Source organism: Plasmodium inui, assembly GCF_000524495.1.
Source record: "Plasmodium inui San Antonio 1 unplaced genomic scaffold supercont1.20, whole genome shotgun sequence".
Lineage (NCBI taxonomy): Eukaryota > Apicomplexa > Aconoidasida > Haemosporida > Plasmodiidae > Plasmodium > Plasmodium inui.
Window position 1 is genome coordinate 114377 of NW_008481854.1, and position 23233 is coordinate 137609.

A 23233-nucleotide genomic window follows, 5' to 3' on the forward strand; every position below is an offset into this window, starting at 1 on the left:
CATTCGGGAAAAAGGGCCCCTTCAGGGGAGTCCCCTCCCTGCGTCCACACCTTGGTGCGTCACATTGGAGTTGTCACGATAGGAAGAGGTAACAGGGGAAAAAAAAAAGAAAGGCATAAACAGGGACATTTATAAATACATACATGAATACACATTATCTACGTGTGTGCAGACGAGCGATTTACCCTACTGGCTGGGGCCCCAAGCAAAACGGGCAAAAAGAAAAAGAAAAACAACTCCTCAATCGGCACAACACGTCAGGGCGCCGTACAGCTCTGCAATGTGGTGCTCCTGGCCAAGACGAGGCTCCCACTCTGCTGCGCCTCCACCTAGAGGTCCCAAAAAATCGGCTTAACCGTCGACCGCTTGGACTTCTTCAGCCTCATGTTGTTCAGTTTGATTAGATTCTTGTTGTGCAGCCTGCGAAAGCGATGGTAATCATCTGCCGTGGCCTTTTCAACATTCTAAAGGAAAAAGAAGCAAGACGAAAATTGTCCACGCGATGAGCAAATGCACTGGATTAAAGGTGTTACACGTAGGTTTTTCCCATGTGTCACGGAAACGGGTACATATATGTGGCTATTCTTATGTTCGCTCATCAGTGTGACCCCATTTCGCAGTTTATTTTGAAACAAGGGGCATGGCCTCACCGCGCTCTCTTTAGTGTGTAACCCATTCACATTTATCATTTTCTTTCTCTGCTGCTCGTTTCACCTTTCCGTAGAGGAACATCAGAGCCAACTCGCCATAGCTCTTCATCGGTTTTTCTAATTCCCACAGCCATTTGGGGTATGCATGGTCAGGCAAAATTTCATGGTCTTTCTCGACTGTATTGTAGATATTAAAGATGTGTGCCTTCTGTTCTTCTCCACTGTCCGTGGTGGCTCCACCCCGACCATCTTTTTTATCTTGTCCCTTTTTCCCTGGCTTGACCTTTGGCGCGAGCATGCCTTGACTTAAGAAAAGGCTTCTCGAATGGATGGGAAAGGCGGAGGGTCTCCGGGGCCGCCCCACAACTGCCCTCTTCAAACATTGCATCGTTGTGGTGGTGTGGCGTCGTGGTTGCGGGGCGTAGCGGCCGCGGCGTCATCGCAATGTCGGGCGGAGGGTCACTTAAACGTCGTGTTGCCGCTCGGCCACTTGGTCGCTTTGCCGTTTCGCCACTTTTCCCTGAATAGTTAGTTGACAATTTTTTTTTTTTTTTTTTTTGAGCTGGTGAAATATATACCCCTAACCTGTCGTGGTTTGGCAAACTGGTCATACATGGAGAGGTGAAATTTTTTTTTTTTTTTTTTTTTTTTTTTTGCAAAATTGATACATAGTACATTGCACATACCCAAGTGAGCAGCTTCCCCATAGGGGAATTCACATTCAGAGAATTATTCCATGTAGAGAGGTTCTTTTCGTTGGCCCAGCACATTGGCTATAATTCGATTAGCAAAAGAGAAGAGCATTTTTAATCATTCCCCTTTTGCAGTATCGGCTGACGAGAGGGTTGGAGTTTTGGACCGAATGACCTCCCTTATTTTCCAGCGCATAGGCATCCAAAAAAAAAAGAAAAAAAATAAAATAATAAAAAAAAAACATTCATGGGAACACACTGCCAAGTTCACCTGGTCAGTTGTAATTTGGACTCCTTCAGTGGGTTTTCCTCTATTTAGGCATACTCGATTCATCTTTTTGGGGGGGTGTCCCTCCAAGAGGATCCATTCTCACTGCTACGCTGCCGGTGATGGAACGCTCTGGACGGGTGCGCTTCTCTCCCATGCCACGCTGTGACCGCCTGGGGACCCCATCATAGGGCACAGGCTTAATTAGCAAGGAGTTACACAAAGGGGAGGGGAAGGACACAGACACGGACGGGGAAAGAGGACGAGGGGGGGATTGCTAACGGGGGAACTCACATGGAGCCTCCTCAGAGGGAAGCTCCTAACTGGGAAGCTCCTCACAGGGGAATTCATCGCAAGGAAGCTCCTCACAGGGGAATTCATCGTAGGTGAACTCCTCACTGGGGTACTCCTCACTGAGCTGCTTCTCACCGGGGGACCCCCGCCTGAACATCCCCGCCGGCAAAACGCGTGACAGGTAATCCACTTTCTGCCTCTCAGTGGGCAGGCTGTTCCACACCTTGTGCGAAATGTGAATGAGCCTAAACCCCATGTGGGCCAGAAACTTGTGCCTCCATTCTGCCAAGGCTGTTAGTTTCTCACAATTCAGATAATATTGGAAGGGGGCATTTACCTCGATAATATAATTTGACTGGGGGTGATATATGTCCACTATGAAAGGTCCACAGGCAACCGAATTCAAGTGCTCGATTTTTAGCAGCGTGAGGATGTCACTGATTTGTTTGTGTAACATGCTGGTGAACCCTCCGCGTATTTTGTCGCCTATTTTGGAGCCATGATGAGAGGACGTTTGGCTAGGCGGGTGGCCCGGGTTGCTCAATGGTTCGTCTCTCTCTTCACCACTGCTGCAATCATCGCTTTCCTCATCGCTGCTTAACCGGTCACTCTCTTCATCACTGCTGCAATCATCGCTGTCCTCATCACTGCCGCACTCATCGCTCTCTTCACCACTGCTATACTCACGGCTGCCCTTACTACGGATCTCCTTCCAGTTGGCGCCGCGCGAGTAGCGCCACAGGAAGACCCGCTGCTCCGCCGTCAGTCTGTCGCACAAGGACGGGCAGAATAGAGTAACGTACAGGTGCAGCACCTGCAGGTGCCGCGTGTAGTAGTTAAAATGTTCTTTGTAAAAACTAGCAAGAGAAATGAACTTCAAAATCATCTCCTCAGTGAAGAGTTCCAAAAAGGTAATAGCCTTGATGGCCTTCAAATTCTTCCCTGAAAAATTGGCTAGCCGTTCACAAAGCGTAATTTGCAAGCACTTACTGTACACACTCTTTGCCAACCCTAGCTTACTTATCGAGTTGGCTGACTTGACAAGGAAGTTATTCCTGAGGATGGGCCAACACAACGTCATATTTTTTAGGGCATAGATTAATTGGAAGTGGGACCATTTTAATCTAGAGCATGCTTGAAAAAGATAGACATAATGCTTTGGCTTCATGAGATTTTCTCGTTTGAAAATTTCACACAGGATATCGCTTATCATTTTTTTATTGTTCACCTTGACAGATGCAATGGTTTGTAAGTATCGAAGCAGGCTCCGTACGTGTACCTTGCTGGATAGATTCAGAACTCGGTTCATAAAAGCTAGCCATAATTCCACGTCCACGGATTTGCCCTTCCTAACTAGCTTGGCTTCGTTCATCATTAGGAATCTCAATTCCCTCGCTTTTACCGTGCTCAAGGTGGGGATAGCTGGGGAACGATACGTATCGTGAAACCAATATTTTTTTGGACTAATCCGGATTTTTCTTTCTCTTTTTTGGTTCCCATCAAGGGAAGTCACACTCTCGTCGAGCAGTTTGTCGCTAACATTGTTCCCCCTTTTGCGCATTTCATGGAGTAGTTTTTGTTCACTTTCGTTTAACTTTCTCGTGTCGATGTGGTCCAGCTGTCTCTCCCTATCTCTCATAAAAGATTTGTAAAAAGAATTTTCTTTCATTCCATAGACTCCTTTTTTTTCAAATGGACTTGGCATGTACCAAAATGTGTTCATTTCGTTTTTCTTCCTTTCCTTCTCGTCATCTTTGTAGTCTTTTATGTCTATCTGTATCCCCTTGTGTGTTCCCCCATCCTTGCCGCTACGCAGGAGGTGCTTTAGCTGTAGCTTGTCATCGTTGGGGATGCGCCCACTACCATCCTTCCGCTTCAGCAGCTTCTTATACTCATGGGGTTTTAAATGCTTCTTTTCTTTTCGGGTTGTCTCCTCTAGGATGCGTCTATAGTCAGTGGGTCCTTCCCCAGGTTTCGCTTCTTCATGTTTTACTTCACCTCGCCCCGCTTCTAGCCGTGCATGGGACCCCCCCCCCTGCGGCACGGTTTTATACCGCACGATGAAGTCTTGCTCCTGTTTCAGGTACGATTTCTCAACCCTAGGTAGCATCCATTTTTTATTCCGCTTGATCCAGCTTCTCCTCTTGTTAAGTTTGTTTCTCGCTAGCTTGCCTATAAATCTCACATGTGTAAAAAACATAGTACATACCCCTTCTGCGAACTTTGTGGACTTTGCTAACTTTGCGATTTTGTTGCTGCTGCGTTACTTGCGTGGAACGAAACGGGACGGCGTCTGAAGGGCATTTTTATGGACACCTTTTTTTGATCGTGATTGGCATCTCCACAAAAGAGTAGCACGCATTTGTGAGGTTTTTTTTTTCTTCCCTACTGTCGCATACGTCCCATGTCGTTTGAGTAATCCAACTTGTACGCGTACGGAAGGCACATTTTCTCTGCCCTGCGAATAACTTCTTTTCACCTGGTCAATGGGGCCCATTTATAGCTGCATAAGGTATGAAGCCCCCTCGTCGTAGAGCAAGTCCGCCCTCGTGTACCTTCTGCTGTAGAGTGTAATGCATCTACATGGGAGCACATTATGTAGATAAAATGGCATTATGTGGTATGCATATATACCTTTCGCGGTTTTCCCATTCTATGTACGGGCCACGCGCTGTTGTTCCATCCTTTTGCCAGGCGCGGTTGATCCATTCTTTTGCCACGCCGAACGTATGTTCCGTGGATGTATACTTTATCCTTATAGGGTCAGGTCTCCCCACGGTTGAAGTATTTTTTTTTTTCTGGGAACACGTTTCGGTGCCCTTTGACTTCCCATTTTGCCATTTTTACTCAATTGCGGGAAAGCACACCTGATTGCGAACAGAGGGCGTTTGCCCAATAGAAAATTGTACTCTATAACTTGTTTGCTCAATTCCCCACAAAAGAAAAAAAAAAAAGAAGAATACTCTTAATTTTGCATACCTCGCTCACATGACATGCTAATACATTTTTTTATCTTCATTTCTTTTTTTTTTCATGACAAATTTATACACCTGCATGAATTTTCTCTTTTGTGGATTTACCTTTTCAGGAAATTTTTTTTTCATTCCTTTTTATAACACCTTTTTAGCAACCATTTGACGATTAAAGGAGAGCGAGAAAAAAAAAAGAATGCATTATAGGAGAAAAACTCACCTTAAGATGAAGTTACCGTAATGCTTACATATATCCTCGGGTGAAGGGAACAACGCAAATTTTGGTTTTCCCCCTTTGGGATGTATACATAATTTATCATATGTTCGAATTTACCTGAACAGGTCATTTTTTTTTTTTTTTTTTTTTTTTTTGTAAATACCGTTCGTGTGATTTGCCCTTACGTAAGAAGCTACCTGATTAGGCATTCATGCGCTTATGCGTTTACTAGAAGCTCGCATCTTTACGTGGTTAGCCACTTTTCCATTCTGTGACTTTGCCCCACGCGGGTACACGTAAGGGAACGGCCACGCCGCATACCTACGTATATGACTCTATATGTATACATATGCACGTGACATGTACGCAGCCTTGCCCAGGCATGCGCGCTGTTGCATTTGCCACACCATATAGAGAGGGAGAGAGAACGAAAGCTGAAGGAGTCTTCCTCGTCAACGCTGTGTGCCAAGCGTCAAAAGTGATTAGCGGTATCCGTGTGTTATGTATGACCAGAGTAAATCCCGCACAGTTGTGTGAATTTCTCTGAATTATTTCGTTCCCTTGTTCGCCTTGTTCGCATTGCTTCATTTTGTTCCATCCCGCTGTGCGTCTTTCAGCACATTTTACCTGTACGCCCATTTTGTTCCATTCTGTTTCGTGCTTTCATTTTGAATGTCACCTGAACGCATCAGGCATTTATGAGAAAAAAAAAAAAAGAAAAAACAAGCTAGCAATAAGCAGCACTTGCTGAAATTTATTTTTACACCCAGCGGAGGCACATTACGCCAAATTTCAAAAGAGGAGCATGTAGGCATATGCGCGCTCCTTGGATAAATTCAAGTCTTTACTCAATCCCGTGTATATTTGCATATGAGCTTTGCATATTGGTGTTCGCGTGCATACCATAGTTTACGTGCCATCGAGTATGTGCCACCATTTATGTGCCATCGAGTACGTACCACAATTTATGCGCCATTGAGTACGTACCACCGTTTGTGTACCTTCTCCTATGTACACATTCACGCTCTTCCATCCCCTACCCATTTTGCCAACACGCGTACGCATCCCAAGGCAAAAAAAAAAAAGAAAAACCGCGCCTTTCGCCCCCTAAACTGTAAATTATATCCTCAGTTGCTAATATCATTAGCATTATGCGCCTCCATTAATTTTTTTTTTTTTTTTATGTACATTTTAAGTGTTGAAAAAATGAAAAAAAAATAATGTGCCCCCTCTCCATATCCCTTATCACCCGTTTTTTGTCTTAAAAAAGAAAAGCCTCCCCTTCGCGTACATACTTGATTGTTCAATTGATTGAGCGCACCTTGTCGTTCGTCCGTGGTGTCTCGTGTGACTGATTAACCCCACTGGTTTCTCAGCAACTAATTGCGCATCAGTGATTTTCCCCTGGGCGTACACTATATTTAACGAGCACACAGAATATATCTTCTTTGAATCAGATGATAGAGTAGTTTTTTTTTCCCTTTTTAAACTGTTCCCCTCACGTATCATTCATTCCATTAATGTTAATTCATTTTATTTTTTCCTAGAAATGAATATATTTACCAGATGTGTATTTTTGTATTCATTCATCATAGTATTTGTAATTTGCACAAATGATAATAACCAATCCAATAACACCGATGAAGGGGGGGGGAAGGACAAACCAGGGAAGGGTGGCTTCGACTTAAGCCAACTGGGGAACATTTTGAATTCCCTCAACGGGAAAGGAGGTAAAGGTGGAAATGCAAATAATAGTAGCGGCCACCTTGACATGTTAAATAATCTTTTAAACCAGAAGGGCTCATCAGGAGGAGGCCAGGAAAATCTTATGAACCTTCTTAATACCGCCACTAATAAGGGAGGCGGAAATGCAAATTCGAATAATTTAGATATGGGCAAAATGATGGACATGCTGAAACAGTTGGGTGGAGCCGCGAACAGTGGTGCGCCGGAGTCTGGCCAGGGCGCTGGAAAGGGCGCCGGCGCAGATGGACAGAAAGGTAACCCTATGGAATCTCTTGGAAATTTGCTAAACATGATGAATGGAGGTGGAAGCAAGGGAGGCGATGGGAAGGGAGGCAACCCGATGGAGCATCTAACCAGTTTGTTGAGCAATCTGGGAGGGAGCAAAGCTACTGACGGGAAGGGAGGCAATCCGATAGAGCACCTAACCAGCTTGTTGGGCAATTTGGGAGGGAATAAGGGTGCCGATGGGAAGGGCGGAAACGCACTGGAAAATATAACCAGCTTGTTGGGGAATCTAGGAGGGAAGAAGGAAGCTGATGGGAAGGGTGGTAACCCATTAGAGCACTTAACCAGTATGTTGAGCAATCTGGGAGGGAATAAGGGTACCGATGGGAAGGGAGGCAATCCACTCGAGCACCTAACCAGCCTTCTGGGCAACCTCGGCGGGAATAAGGGCGCCGATGGGAAAGGAGGCGAGGCGAGCAACAAATTGATGAGCGACATCCAATCTCTCTTGGGAAACTTCCTCAACGCAGAGAAGAACAGAAACGCTCCTTTCGCATTAGACAAAAGTGTAATGGATGGGTCTGCAAACAGAAGATCCATCACGTTAGAGTCCAATCAGAGTCAAAGGGATCTTCTGAGAGAATTGCAAAATTTGATAAACAAGAGTAAGGGGACGAGTGTCACTGGAAGTAGCAAAGAGTTGGAAGAGAAGAATTCAAAGCTGAAGAGTTTTTTCGACTCACTGAAGGAGAAGTACAATCCGTATTCCTACGAGAGGAAAATCCTAAATGACATAACCAGTGAGGAGGACATTAAGCATAAGTACAACATTGACGATGAGTTTGAAAAACACATATATGTCAGTGCAAATGACACCAGTGCTGATTACGAAGAAATGAGTGATAAGGAGAAAGAGAAGAAGACAGAGATGTTCGCTGATGTGAACGAGCTGGATGACAAAGAATCTGTCGAAAGTGGATCGATCAATAGCCACCTTTTAAGAAAGGACAAATTAGAAAATGAGAAACTTCTCCGCGGGTTAATCGCAGGGGAGAGTGATAATCTTCATGAATGTAACTGCCTGTCTAGTAAGGCAAAGAATTGTATTCTGTCCTATATCAATTATAACAATCTGGAGTATATGCTGGACAGCCTCAACATAGATGTGAAGACAATGGTAAAGCAATACAGAGCTTCTCATTCTCGTAAAGATGTTGATTTTGCCTATGCCAAGTCAGAATCGTTTCTCGTTCCCTTACCCCCCTTGAATGCGAAGTCGGATGTGAGGGATACATCCAAGTATGTATTGAGAGTTCCCCGTGTTCTGTTCCTTTCAACGAAGAAGGCCTTCTCCAGCTCTATGGACAGATACTTCTTCAATTTGTACGACATTATGGAGAGTCAGCTGAAATGGAATACCTACATCTGGGGCTACGGGTTTAAGTACTACCCCCTATTTTTTACGAAGAATCTACACGCGCTGCTGCATAACTATGACAAGCAGATAGGAAGGGAGCCATTTGACATAATTTTTGTCCACAGCAGCTTTGTATCAAAGTACTATAATCATTATTTTTTTCTGAAGAGTATGCCCAGAATGACTACCCTGATATTTATGAATGATGGATGGGATAGCAACGTGAAGAATGCCTACTTGAATTTGTTTCCTCACATATTTTTTCAAAACCAGGTGAACATATTTGAGTACAACCCGCTAAACAGTATTGACTCCGGGTCGGAGAAAAGGAAGCTCGTCAACAGCCTATGGAACAAGGTCTCCATTAGTGACTCCAATGAGGTGATAGCGAATAAGCATAAGAAGAAGGGGAAGAAGAGAGGAGGTAATGGGATGGGTGGAGATGAGGAGGAGGATCAGCAGAAGAAGACGCAGCAGAAGAAGACGAATGATCTGAGTGCATCCAGTGCCAATGGGGGGGAGGATTCCCATCAGGAGGATGAACACGACGATGATGAAAACAAAACCCTCTGGGCATTCCTACCCCACGGGGTGAATCCCTGCTGCGTGGAGAAGTTTGAAAATATCTTCGACGTGAAGGAGAACGATCCGAACGACATCTCGAAGAAAGTGGTGGTCAGTCCGACCTTTTACCATGACATTGCCAGGAAGATGAAGAAGAAGAAAAACAGCCCCAAATTGGAGCTCTCCTATTCCCTTCTTGACTTGTTCCTCCCAGCATGCACCTATAAGGATACCGCGCCGAGCTTTCTGAGCAATAGGCACAGAGACATCGACATACTTTACCTGTGCAACACGACCTCCAGCAATTACAATGACTTCCTAATTCAGAAGATCATGGATTACATCTACAACAAAGACGTAAGTAGTCTCAAACATCGAATAAAGAAATACGACTTCGATTTGTATTACTGGAAAGTGTGGGGCATGCAAACGACACATAAACTAATAAAGAACAAGCTAAAGGAGTACCATCAAATGCTGAGAAGGAGCAAAGTGTGTATAATCAGCTCCAAGTTTGCTGGCATGCTGAACAGGATGGTGATTGACGCTCTTTTCAATGGTTGTGTTGTCATTACGGATAAGAGTCACAATAAGGATATTAACAAGTACCTCGTTACGACGCGGATATCCTATGAGTATTACGAAATAAGTGACCTGATCTACAACAAGGACAATATGAATAGCCTTTCTAAAGACATGGTAGACAAGATTAATGTCACTTTGGAGGAGGTAAATAGTGGCAAGAAGGATCTCCTCAAATTGGAGGCCTTTAAAACGGTTATGAATACGTATACCTACCAAGGGGCTATCCTCAACTGGATCCTCCCCACGATGTATTTTCACTACAATAAGGAGAAGTACGAGCTTGTAAATAACTACTTCGTTTTGCCGCAATACTTTGAGGACGTCATATCGAAGAGCCTCAAAACGACCAGTGCGAAGCGGGAGAAAATCATCGCCAATATTGACCTGTCCCTCCAGGAGGACCTCATAATGAATAACAATGAAGTGGCGACCTGGTGCATAATCTGGATCCTTATTTTCGCCGTCATCATGTTTTACCTCCTGCGCAACAGCAACCTGCTCAGCGCCCTGTTCAAGCAGCGGAAGCTGCACCTGTGAGGGGGGAGGGAAGTCATCACAAGTTAGCAAAGGCACCTAATAACCTTGCGAGGGGGGTACACCTCAACTTTGGAAAGACACCTAATAACGTTACGGGAATAGTGTGCCCCCCAAGCGTCGTCATCTAAAATTATATTTAGTCTTTTCATTTTGCACTCGGCATTTTAAAAAGTACATGTTGTTACCTTCGCATATTTGTCAGAATGGCACACCTGGTACCATTTTTCGTTTGCAGTTCATACGTTTATAGTTTTACAGTTTTTTTTTTCTTTTTTTTTTCTTTTCTCCCTCTTCACACCGGGGGGAAGAGACGGCCGACCACTCATTTTTGCAAGAAGACCCTGGCGATGGTGTTACGCCGCTCCACCACGGCGTGGCCCCCCCTCCCCGTATTTGTTACCTCTTCGCGCGCGGCTGCAATTTTTTACCCCCGCGAAGCCTCAACTCGTATGCTGACATGCATGCCAACGTGCGTACACACCTGTGGACGGCTGGGCTGCCTCCCCGTGCGATGACGCAAAGGGGGAAAGAAGCCACCGACGCAGCGCCCACTTAACACATCCTTTTCAATGCATGCACGTTTTTCAAAACCAAAATTAAAAAACAAGTTTTTTTAAAAAAGCACATTTTTAAAATTACCAAAAGTTGGCCACACCGACGGCATGCTACCGTAGCTGCATGCTTGCTCCCTTTGGGAAATCTTCCGCTTCGCCCCTGCTGCGCCGAACAGGGAGGCAGAGGTGGTATGGATCGCCACAGGTTATAGGGATTGGCAAAGGTGGGATGGATCGCAAAAGAGGGGGACCCCCTGAGGGGGTTATCTTTTTCACTACTTCACACCGCACGGGGCAGAAAGGCACACTTATATTTTTTTATTTTTTATTTTTTCCTCTTTTACTCATCGTGATAAGTTTCATTTCTTTGGGGCCCAGTGGACGGAACGAAAAAAGTAGGGACATGGAGTAAAAAGGGGAGGTGGGTCTCCGGGCATGGAGACGTGGCGCGGCAAAGTCAGGACCATCCTTTACGCATAACAGTGGAGGGGGCGGGGCATAGTACTTAAAATGGGGGTATCGATGGGGGAAACGATCACGCGAAAGGGAAAAGGGAAAAAACAAAATAGAAAATAGAAAAGATAAAAGATAAATGGAATGCAAATTCGAAGTAAATGTAAAAGTAGAAGCATACTCTGCCGCGGAAGCGACGCGATCATTTTGTCTCCTTGATGAGACTTTTCTTCCCCCCCGCCTGCGGCCCCGATCTCACGCCTTCAGCTCCAGTATCTTCCCTATCGCTATCGTTTTACCTTGATCCCGCAGAGTAAATCTCCCCAACTGCGGAAGTTTGTCATACACTTCTATGCACACCGGATTGGAGAGCAAAAAGTGGGCAGTGACGATGCAGTCATTTTTAATAAATTTGGGTTTTATTTTTTTCTTTTTCGTTTTCTTATCTATAACTTCGAGCATGTCAAGAAATTGAATTTCCTCACAAGTGGTATGGGCATGGAAGATGCAGAAGTATCCAGCTGTGATGATTGGCTTGTGTTCTAATAATTCCACAATGGCTACTCGTCCGATGAACTCAGTAACAACGGAGCAGAGGTTTAACGAATCACACAGGACGAAACCTTTGCTTATCTGGTCCTCTTCTACACCTAATAGCTTCACGCGAACATTTTCTCCGGGCTTGGCATAGGGAACTTCATCCTCCTCCAAATATACATTCAGCACTTTGACTTTCAGCTTATTTGGCATCAAGGTGCAGCTCATATTATTTCCGTACAAGGTTCCTGATTCGATTTTTCCAACGGCTATGATCCCGTTGTCTTTGTATCCTTCTAGGAGGGGGATTCTTAGAGGTCCCTTCTCATCCCAAGGAGGGGGGGACAACGTGTTTAGAATTTGAAACAAGGTTGGCTTAGATGTATCATACCAACTAGCCCTTGCATCATATATCTTGGAGTTCTGATCGGAGACATGTTCGGAGAGATTCTGTCCGGTGAGTCCCGAGATGGGAACGAAGAAGACATCCTTGTTGATGTTGTACCCACAGGATTTTATAAAGGGGGTTATTTTCTTTTCTATTTCGTCGTAGCGTGCTTTGCTCCAGTTGCACGTGGGATCGTCCATCTTGTTGATGGCCACGATGAGTTGGTTAATTCCTGGGGGGGGAGGAGAGAGACGTGGTGTGAGGAGGACAGCAAGGGGTGCCAGAAGTATAGTAAGGGGGGCCAGAAGTATAGTAAGGGGGGCCAGAAGTATAGTAAGGGGGGCCAGAAGTGTAGTAAGGGGGGCCAGAAGCATACTAAGGGGTGTGCTCTCAGAAGCATCGTAAGGGGTGCGGTGCTGACGCGCGCCTGGCTTCGCGTTGTAATCTCTTCTCTCTGGGGCCTACCTAGCGTCCTCGCCAGCAGCGTGTGCTCGCGGGTCTGGCCTCCCCGCTCGAAGCCCGTCTCGAACTCTCCCTTGCGAGCGGAAATGATCAGCACACCGATGTCCGCCTGCGCAGCACCACTAATCATATTGGGAATAAAGTTCTTATGTCCCGGGGCATCCAAAATGGTAAATCTCCTGTCCTTGGTCTCAAAGTGGGCTCTACCCACTTCCACCGTTTTACCCTTCTGTCTCTCTTCTTCGTTAATATCCATAATGAACGCCAGAAACCAGCTTTCCCTATTCTTCTCCTTGGCCTCTCGCTCATACTTTTCTATGGTCCTATCATCCACGTATCCGAGAATGTAAAGGATGTTTCCACAGGCGGTTGACTTGCCTGCATCCACGTGTCCAATAAAAATGATATTTAAGTGAAGTCTGGGATCAACTTGAATCAAATTGCTTTTTATTTGTCCGGCTTTTTCTCCTTGAGAATCCTCCTCTACTGGGTCTTTTTTATATAGATCGATGGGGCTACCCTCTTCGTAGTTCTCCACTGGATGCTCATCAGTTATTGTCATTTTTTTTAATTGCTCCTGTACGTCATTCACAGTTGGGTCTTCTGTGTTCTCCGTATCCGGGCAGGAAGAACCCTTGTCCGCGTCATTTTCTTCTTGGCTCTCTGGGGCGCCTCCCTGGTAGGCCATTCCGGGGTAGTACGACGGGGCGTTTGCGTTGAAGCTGAAGGGCTCATTATTCATCTGCAGTGGGAGGGTGTCAAGTGCGGAAGACGCGAAGCAATTTGATGGAGCAGCATCGAAAGGGCTAACCACACACGCGGACACGGTCGCAGCAAGATAAATGCGTGGGGGGTCTAGCAGCTATACATAGACGTGCCGCTTCACTGACTCGACAAAACGAACAAATCGCGAGGCACATCACACATATGAAAGGATCACCACTGATGCGTACATGGTATAGGCTCGCAAGGGTGCCTATTTTTTTATTTTATCTTATTCTATTTTATTCTATTCTATTTTATTCTATTTTATTTCATTTTTTTATTTACATTTAAAGAAAGGTGGGTGGCAAGTCCAGTGGGACAACAGATTCAACAATTCGTGGCAGCGTACCGATCGATATTGGAAAGGAGATTTCCTTCAAGTGGTATCGAAAAGGAAGAAAAAAAAAATGGAGGCAGCAAAGTTGATAAAAAGAACGAAGTGTATTCCTAGTTAAAGGACTCCCTTCTTTTTAATCGTGTCGGCAGGCGGGGCTGGGAGACTCTCTCCTGGGGTTCTTTTCCTTGCCTTTCCCGACGTTTTATTTTTGTTCGTTTTTTCTGCGGTGGTCCTTCTTGAGGGCAATCGTGTCAGATAGGATTATTCGTGTTGGCCCCCGGAGCACTGGTTCGCTTCTTCTCTTGTGCGTTTTTGCGCGGCTTTTCCTGTTCCTCTGTGGACTCTAATTGGCATGATGTTAAGTGAGGGGCCTGAATCGATTCAAAGGGACGGCGTCCGCTAGGCGTACACGCTAAGTGACACGCAATAAGTGAAACGACGTAACACGGATGCACGCGGCCACTAACCATAGCGATGACGACGAATGAACAAACTGTTTGGCGAACACCAGATCCCAATTCGATTTTTAAAATCTCCCTACATAGGTTAGTAAGTTCTACTTTTGAATAAAAAATATTTTTCCTCTTTTGAAGAGGGTCAGAGGAAGGGGGGCTGGGGTGTCGTGAAAAATAAATCCACAAAAACTGGAAACTTGAAGTAAGAGGCGGGGGAAGAAAAACGAAACGAGGAGAAAAAACTAAACGAGAGAACAGTTAAAAAAAGTGCACCCTGAGGAGATGATGGCAAAATGGTACAGTGGTGAAATGGCACAGTGACGATATGCTACTGTGACCGTATGCTACTGCGGCGATATGCTACTGTCTCGCAGTGAGCCTCTGTTCTTTCCAAACATTTTCCATGTATCGCACCAATGGAAGGAAAGAAAAGAAAAAAAAATACTTACATGAAAAAAATTGGAATGGAAACCACCGCATATTTTTTTTTCCTTTCCCCCCCTTTGTTACTTCCTCCTTTTTAAACGCTTAATGAGAACACTCACACTTTGATCAAATGGCGAATAAAAGACATTGCACACCAAGTGCCAATCGGAAGAGTTGTCTGTTTAGAAAGCACGCCGCGCTGGGTATGACCACTGCGAAGAGGTGAGACAACGTCACCTTCACTGTGCAGGTAAAGATGTTATCAACCAGGGGACAAAAAAATAAAAAAAAAGATCCGATCCGTTGCAGGGTTAAATGAAGCGAAATTTGTCAGGGGGATATATTTCCTACTTTTAACCCCTAAATTGATGCCAACATGTTACCAGGGCTTCGATGAATTAGTGCGATATTCGATTTCTGGGCCAATCTGGATGGCGACTCCCGCACCCCCAAAAGGATGCCGCTGACTACCAGTTCAGTTAGGCTTACCTACTCAGCGGCAAAGGACATAATTTCCGGTTGCTTCACCGTGACGAGCGCATTCTGACTGTCTACCCCGCAGCGGTCAAGTGAGTTAGCTCATCATTAAGTAAAAGGAGATAGGTCGATGGTCGAAGCAGGGGTCTATGGTCTAAGAGGAAGTAAATGCGTGAACAGATTGATAACTCCGCGCGGTGGAAGAAGGGGGTTGTCGGGGATTCCCACTACGCTGAGTTGTACGGCCAATTCCACGCTGAGTTGTATGCTAAGTTCTACGCGGAAACCGCGCAAGGGGAGCAGGGGTACCCACTTGGACTGCACACGAGGGATAGTTCGAGTGCGTTCGGAAGCAAACTCGTATGGACCAGTTTGTGCCTCTCCACGCTACAACGTCAAGGGATGCTAGCCCTGCCGACACAACGCGATCTGCCCATAAGTAACTACTATCATCCCAAGTGGGTGTGCAGAAAGAATTAATTGCATTTGTGGGGGTATATATGATCAAAAAGTCTGTCACCACAGGGAGGGTGAAAGGGGAATCATCTTAAGTAATTAAAAAAGTAGCAATGAGGAGAGTAACAAACTGAGCTATGTATAGAAAGTGTACAAAAAAAAAGGGAAACAGAGGAAGGGGGAAAACAGAAGTAGGGGCAAAAAGGACCGAGCGGGGAAAGACACCAAACGGGGGTAGCTTTGCCAATGGATGTTTTGAAAGAGAAGCGAAAAATAGGATGATGATGCTGCCGCTCATGATGATGACACGGAGAGCTTCTTCTTTCCCCCCTCTCCACCCAGCAGCAATCCCAAAGTGTACCTCAGTAGAGGAAGTACTTCACAAATATGATTACCGAAATGAATACCAAAATGAGAAGAGACGACGAAATGGAGTCCAGCATGAAGAGGCGGTGAATAATCGGGGATCTCGAATTGTCTAGTGCCAAGATGCTCTTATTCTTCTTTTTTAGAAAATATTGAGTTATGCTCTCAAGGCGCTCCGTAGTGTTGGTCGTCTTAAACCATCTCCACTTGAGAATGGATCTAGTGATAATAACGCTGCTAAGACAGTAGGAGAGGTTTTCCAGCTCCTCATTTGACGGTTCGGAGGAGGTAAGCTTGACGTTTCGAAACTTGCTATTAAACAAACGTATTCCTGCATTGCCAAAACGGTTCAGCTGGTACCTTATGCAGAGGAGACAGATCCTTGAAAAAATGACACACGAGTAGTAATTCACCGCGTTATACACATGGTAATCGTTCGTGTCTGTAGAATTGCTCATGATACTTCTATACCTGTCGTAGTAAGACGAAATGGCGTTTATATCATCTTCTAACTCAATTGTGTTTAGCAGTTTCTTCAGGTCTTCGACTTTTTTCTTTCCCAAATCGATTGTGCTTTGGTTGGTACATTCTACGTTCCTCCTCAGGGGAGACGAGGAAGACGTGGCAAACGAGGCGGACGTGGCGCACTTGCAGGTGCCTCCTTTGGGGGAATTTCCCCCCTGCTCTTGCGGTAAGGAGCAGGAACCCTCCTTGGTGCAGTGTCGGTTACACTTCAACCTATTGCAGCACTGGTCGCAATGCTCGCAATTGCCACAGGGGGAAGAAGCAGGAGACGAAGCAGGAGACGAAGCAGGAGACGAAGCAGGAGACGAAGCAGGAGAAGAATCGGGAGAAGAACCGGGAGAGGAAGCAGGAGAAGGTTTCGGAGAGAAAGAACCCTGGCCGGGCCCCTTAGATCCATTATATCCTCTCAACAAATTATACTCAAACAGATTCAAAGAAATCGATTCGTCAAAGAGGGGAGAATGACTAGCTATATAATTCTCATACTGATGGAAGTGTATAATGTTATAAAGGATGACTCGAAAGTTTGCAACGCATTTGATACAGAAGACTTGGTTGATCTTATTTTGCTGCAATATCTTGACGTGGATTCCATACATCTTCTCGTCTCCATTATCTGATTTGTCTTTACTGGACGTGATGGCAAAGGTGCGTTCACTTGATATGAGCTCAATTAGGTCAATAAATTTCTCATTATATATGTTTAGGTCGAAGACCTCTCCTGGGAAATACGGACCAAACACTAGGGGAACTTTAAACAGAGGAATGACTGACGAGTTTTTAATCGCATCGAATCTTTCCTTTAGTATTTTTTTCTCTTTTTCTCTTTTTATCATCTCCATTTCTTCCACTCTCTTGGCATATGTCAATGGGTACTTTTCCTTTATCAGATCGGCCAACAGAATGTTAATGTTTTTTTTGTCCCCCATATTTGACCTACATAAGGGACATGTATTTTTGTATTCCTTGGCTTTCTCCAGGCAGTCTCGACAGAAGTTGTGTCCGCATGGGATGGTCACTGGTATGATTAGGAGCTTCATGCATATGGCGCACTCCAGTTCCGATGGGATTTGCTCCTTTTCTGATTCATCTTTGGCGGGGGGGTCTTCTTCCTTCCGCTGGGGCACCATCTGGCCGGCGGGTTTGCCTTTGTGGCACTTCTCCGCGTCGTCCGCGCTGGGGACGTTTTTCCCGAATCGGTGTCGCGGGGTGGTTCGCGACAGATGAGCTGCGTCATAAGGGTGATGCCGCGAGGGGTCATGCGAGACACCCTCCGGATCAGGTTCCAGCCTACCATTCAGACCCCCCTGAGCGCTATCTCCGTCTGGGGCGTCTCCATTTTCCATGGCGTCTTCGTAGGCGTTTGAAGTTTCACTGGTTCCTCCATCGGCTGGGTCGTGGGCCAAATGACCATCATCTCGCACGTCGTTACACTCTTCCGCGTCACACATCCTGCGGAAAGCAGCCTACAGACACTGTAAGATGGTACCCACGTATAAAAATATGGCGGTCTACTTCGCTTATTATCCTTCTGCTTTCTCCCCAAACGGGAACTAAAATGAATGTCGCCCCGTTCCTCTCTTCACAAAGAGAGGAAGTAAAAAAATGTCCCCTTCTCGTTTGTCTCCTCTGGCTAGTTCATTTCAGTTAATTTGTCTGTTTTTTTGTCCCTTCCGTTTGTCCATTCGTTTGTCTGTTCCTTCGTTCGTTCAATTCGTTTGTTTGTTTTTTTTTTCTGTTAACTCCTATCTTTGTAGGGGAACCAAATTCCTCTCATCGAATGTTCCTCCGCGGAAATCCTCGGGAAGGAAAATTTTCTTTTGGCGCTCGGAGGGAACGCAAGACGCAGAGCGTCAGGGAAAACAGGAGGACTATACTTTATGCGCAAATGAATCAAACGGGAAGCGGAAAAAATAATAAACTGACCACTTAACTTAGGGGACGCTTCACTCGCGCCAACTCATTTGGACTACAATACCACTATTTGAAAGAGGAAAAAATATATTTTTCCCATTAAAAAAAAAAAACTCAAGTTAAAATGGGCGCACTGCTTTTTTTTCCTTTATGTTCGCATTAGCACTTATTTTATTGCAGTGAACATTCGGATGGACGTGGAAAGAGGAAACAGGGCAGATGTACCAATCGGCTGGGGGGGTGAAAAATATGCCCGCAAAAGCGCAGTACATATCCACGCAAGGAAAAAGATATTATATATACCATTACGTAAATAGGGTACATACCATTTTGCCGCTTCTTCCCGCGCACCACCGCAAAAAGGAAAGAGAAGAGGCCTGGCGGAATGAACCGTTAGTCACTCTTCATGCGAAAAAAAAAAAAAAAAAAAGAAAAATCGGCCATTCCGCGAAAACTTCAAATTATTCTCTCACCCATGAAAAGTGAACCGGAGTGGGAAAGCAGGAATGATCGGAAAAAAATGTCAACTTAATTCAATTTAAAAAAGGCGTAATAATCTGTACAGCCAAGTTATGTGCTTCAAAATGAACAAGGCAAATAAGTGGGTGAATTAAAAGGGGGATTCAAAACGGAAAAAAAAAAGGATTAAAAAGGGGGTTAAAAGGAAGGGTTAAAAAGAAGGGTTAATAGGAGCCTTTAAAATGGCAGAAAAAAAACGACCAAAAAACGCATTACGTACAAATGTGACTTCTTCAAACTCAATGTGTGGAAAGACGCTCACAGGAAGAGCGACGGATGGGCCATTTGTAGTTCCCCCTCATTCGCCCTTCTCCAGTGCGTCCACGTCGGCGTAAATGGATGTCTCGAATATTTTCAGCTCCTGCGCGGGGTATATTAGGGAAAAATAAATAAAAATAAGAAAAAATAAAATAAAAAAAACAACGTGTGAGGTGGAAACCTGTAACATCCGGCTGATATGCGGGGAAGTTTCACCCACAGTCGTCGCATCTCTACGGCGCCACGCTTCCCGCCACCTCTCCGTGGCGCGCCCACGCTTACATTGTATATGTGCACGCGCACGGAGGAGCAGCCGACTTCCGTGAGGGCCCCTTCGCAGGCCCTGCGGTCGACTGAGCATTGGTAGACACCGACATCTGTTAGCTTAGGCCCTGCGGTTGGAAAAGCGGTGGGAGGAAAGAAAAAAATAAGAATCGCAGTGGGGGGGAGGATCGATCGAGTGTGCAAAAAGGAACATACCACGTTTACTTCTTAGTGGGTAATGTATGACATGTGTTAATGCGGCTTAATAGCCGTGATGGGAGGAGGCGCCTCGGTTAAAGGGTGTGTTTTGTCCCTTAATCCTTTTACCTGACGCGACGTCCAGTCCGTTCACGTGACAAAAGGAGTTATTAACCTTCCAGCAGCTGGAGAAATCAATTGCTATGAGGTCCCTGCAGTGTTTGAGGAATTCCCGGACGGAGAAGTTGTCCACGTTTCTGCGGAGCAGTGGGGTGGGGAAGTGATGAAGTGACGAAGCGGAATGGGGGAAGTGACTATGCCGCGTTTCTGTGGTGAGGTGACTTCTCCACAGCGCACACGTCATTCGCTCCATCATTACTGCAAAGAGGACACCTTAATCTTCCGGAGGCGCTTGAGACTTCGCGCGACGGTCAAGATGGTGTCGTTCTGGACGTCTATCGTTTTGGAAATGTCGAGGATCATCATATTGGGTGCGTGTGCGCAGACCGTTTTGATGACCCCATTGGATACCTTCGTATCGGCTACATTCAAAGCGATGAGGTTAGTGAGGCATTTGAAGAAAATCGATGCCGTGTCATCAATGTTGCACCCCCGGAGGCTAAGCACCTTCAGGTTCTTCGAAATAATGTAGAGATAGGAAATATCGCTCAGCTGTTTCGCATTGGTAATTTCGAAACAGGAGAGTAGCTTCAGAGGGGTGTCAATCTGTACGTTCATGTCAGCACCATACGTAGCAGTACGTTGAGTAGTGGATTCCTCCGATGAAGGAGGGAGACTGCTAAAGAGCACACGGAGAGTGTCATCCGAGTGATAATTCGACACGTTAGAGGAGGTCGTGTTCCCAAGGTACAATTTGACCAAACTGGTCTTGAATTTCAAAGGGTAAATCCCATCGTGACTGATCTTATAGCAATTACGAAGGTCTACTATGGAGAGGTGCTTAAATCGATGGAGAAGAACCTTCAGACTTGAATCCGTAATTTTGCTACAGCCATTTAAGCACAGTATTTTCAGAGTCTTATCAAATTTGATATGATTCGAATTACAGAATAAATGAAAATGATGAGAAGAGAGATGGGAACACCCTGAAAGATCCAGCACCTGCAATTTGTCTGATGTGTATACCGTTTTGATAATACTTTCTGGAGGGATTGTATTTTTTAATGTCACGTCATAAATGAGTTTCAATCGGAGGCAACGAACGATGTCTCTAAATCGTCTGTTCAGGAGAAGGAGGTTTTTATTTTTTACATTCGATATGATGTATCTAAAAAGGTCGTCTCCCAGGTGGTGAAAGATATCGAAGTTATCCTTTTTCAATAAAATTTGATGTGCTTTCCTCATCCTGACCACATTTTGATGATTATTTTCGTTTATCTTGTTTACTGGGACGCACACGTTTTTCTTCTTTAGCATGCATGTGTGGGTTTTTTTTCCTTCTTCGTTTGTTCCGTTTGGCGAGTTGGCCTGGTTCGCTTCGCCCGCCTCTCTCACCCCCTTCATCCGCATCATCACATTGTCATCCTTTATTTGGTACCTCATTTTATTCTCCTCTAAATCATCCAGGAACGTCTTCTTGTTGATGGCTTCTTTTACGTCCTTCCCATTTTGGTTAGAGGCCCCCTTTGCAAAGAACTCCTTGTATGCGTTGTAGGACGCGGAGGATCTTCCGGCGGAGGGGGTGAAACACGACGCCAGATGACTCCCCTCGACGTTCATTTTTGTCCTCTTCCTCGAAAGAATGCTACTCAGCACACTGTCGTCAGTTTTATCTCCCAGTAAAATGTTGTTCTTCCGTTTGAAGCTGCTAGTTATGTTTTCTATTTCTTTCTGGATATCCAGATTTTCGTGCATGTTTCTGAAGAGGTCGGGCTTGGCCCTGGTTGGGGTAGGGGGATGGTCTCCTTGGCTTCCTCCACAGCTCCCAGCGTGGGAATTTCCCCGGTTGTCTCGCCTTTTTTCCCTCTCCTGCCTCCCCCGCAGCGCATTTCTCGGGGTGAAAAAGACATCTGCAGGTAGGCTTTCGCCATCAGCGGCATCAGCGCCATCATCCACATCATCCCCATCTTCGCTCCTTTTCTTTACCTCCCTCGCGGACGCATCCACCTGGGTGAATAGCGACCAGATGGATTTCTTTTTTTCCCGATCTATGATAACGCTTTTGTCTTCTCCACTGGTGTGTCCTTTGCTTTGGTTGCTCCTTCCGCCGATGTTCCCGCTGCTTTGGTTGCTCCTGCCGCCGCTTTGGTTCCCCCTCCCGCCGCTGTCCCTGTTCGCCGTGAACAGGTTGGCTATGCTGAGTTGCTTCTTCTCGTTCATCCCGACGGAGGGAAAGCGGTGGGAGCAGCGAAATCTGCGTAATTGCTTGCGGCGGTGAGATCCTCCCACCTCGTTGGTAACGTTCCCCTTTCCGTTTAACCCCTCTTGTGCTTGTGCCTCTCCACAAAGCTACGTCCAATTTATGTCCGCCTCTTATCACGCTGGACGGATTTTCCTTTTTGGTTCTTCCCCCATTAGGCTGCTAACCCGAGGGGGGCACACACTGCGCGCATCACACAAGGGACAGTGAAGAGTCTTCCAAATCTGCCAATTTGAAACCGCGTTGAGGAGCCAAGTGTGCAGGTGGGTGAAACAATCACTGAGATGGAGGAACACCCTACCCTGCCACGACACTTTTTGGAGAAATTTTACTCAAGATTGGAAGGTCCCATTTTTTTAATGCCACTAAAAGAGGGAAAGGCAAGAAAGAATTTTCTCTTAGGCACATGGGTGGACTATGTTCCTCTCAACCCCCTACTGTGTGCAGTTGGGGAGGTACCAAAAGATGTGTTTTCTAAATATGGGGTAGTCTCTTCTACTTGGCAGAAAAAATAGTGCCTTTTCGTTTTTATTTTTTAGAAATGGGAAGCGCTTCGGATGGAGTTGCATTTTTTTTTGATTTATTTTTTTGTTTTCCTTTTTTTTTTTTTCTTTCACCCTTCATGCGTCGATCGGGGAGAGTAACTTCCGATGGGAAGAAGTCGGCCTCTTCCACATGAGCAGGCGCAAGTTACACACCGCGGGTAAGGTTCCACGTGTTTTTTTTTTTTTTTTTTTTTTTTCCTCTCTCTCTCTTTTGCATCTGTCTTAAGGCATGCCTGACAGATCTTCATCGCTCTTCCGCTCGGAAGTAACCCCAATAGGGTAAGTTCCCTCCACCGGCGCGCAAAGTGGATCAAGAATTAACACAAGAATGAAGCGATGCTTCCTACCCGTGTGCCGAGTGAATACCCACACACACATACACCCGACGGATGGGTACGTAAAAGTAGAAACAAAAGCAGACCAGTGGCCACACGCAAAGAAGGGGGACTTCCCCCGCGAGATGATCTAACCATTTGAAAACCCTTTCGAATAACCTCATCTTAACTGGTTGGTCTTGGAGCTACACATTTCACACAGGTGGACTGACTCGTACGCAAGGGAGCGAGGAGGACGCATCGGCGTTTGCCTTCGTACTAGAATGGAAGCGGCGCTCGAATTAGTACTCTCACCAGCGACGGCATCGGTACACCCCACTGGCATTCGTGTCCGCGCTGTCCAAAAAAGTACACTCCTTGCATATATAAATGGACGAGAAAAAAAAAAAAAATCCCATGTGGGGGATGACTCATGCACTCTCTCCCTCACTCGAGAAAACGAATGTGACAAG

The 23233-nt window shown here is 45.6% G+C and overlaps 6 protein-coding genes across 6 annotated transcripts; 1 reads left to right on the forward strand and 5 right to left on the reverse strand.

Annotated features, from left to right (window-relative positions):
- Positions 1-329: 329 nt before the first annotated feature.
- On the reverse strand, positions 330-1038 carry C922_04146 (hypothetical protein; the record flags this gene model as incomplete). Its single annotated transcript, XM_008819731.1, has 2 exons — positions 330-464; positions 715-1038. 2 exons carry the CDS (start codon positions 1036-1038, stop codon positions 330-332), a joined length of 459 nt encoding a protein of 152 aa, XP_008817953.1.
- Positions 1039-1929: 891 nt separating this feature from the next.
- On the reverse strand, positions 1930-4104 carry C922_04147 (hypothetical protein; the record flags this gene model as incomplete). Its single annotated transcript, XM_008819732.1, has 1 exon — positions 1930-4104. The coding sequence occupies one exon, from the start codon at positions 4102-4104 to the stop codon at positions 1930-1932; it is 2175 nt and encodes a 724-aa protein (XP_008817954.1).
- Positions 4105-6642: 2538 nt separating this feature from the next.
- C922_04148 (hypothetical protein) lies at positions 6643-10167 on the forward strand (the record flags this gene model as incomplete). The annotated part of the gene is made up of 1 exon (XM_008819733.1): positions 6643-10167. One exon carries the CDS (start codon positions 6643-6645, stop codon positions 10165-10167), a length of 3525 nt encoding a protein of 1174 aa, XP_008817955.1.
- A 1262-nt stretch (positions 10168-11429) lies between these two features.
- Positions 11430-13303, reverse strand: C922_04149 (peptide chain release factor subunit 3; the record flags this gene model as incomplete). Its single annotated transcript, XM_008819734.1, has 2 exons — positions 11430-12331; positions 12565-13303. The coding sequence occupies 2 exons, from the start codon at positions 13301-13303 to the stop codon at positions 11430-11432; spliced, it is 1641 nt and encodes a 546-aa protein (XP_008817956.1).
- A 2536-nt stretch (positions 13304-15839) lies between these two features.
- C922_04150 (hypothetical protein) lies at positions 15840-17819 on the reverse strand (the record flags this gene model as incomplete). The annotated part of the gene is made up of 1 exon (XM_008819735.1): positions 15840-17819. The coding sequence occupies one exon, from the start codon at positions 17817-17819 to the stop codon at positions 15840-15842; it is 1980 nt and encodes a 659-aa protein (XP_008817957.1).
- Positions 17820-19099: 1280 nt separating this feature from the next.
- On the reverse strand, positions 19100-21861 carry C922_04151 (hypothetical protein; the record flags this gene model as incomplete). The annotated part of the gene is made up of 4 exons (XM_008819736.1): positions 19100-19162; positions 19342-19451; positions 19651-19778; positions 19901-21861. 4 exons carry the CDS (start codon positions 21859-21861, stop codon positions 19100-19102), a joined length of 2262 nt encoding a protein of 753 aa, XP_008817958.1.
- Positions 21862-23233: the final 1372 nt, after the last annotated feature.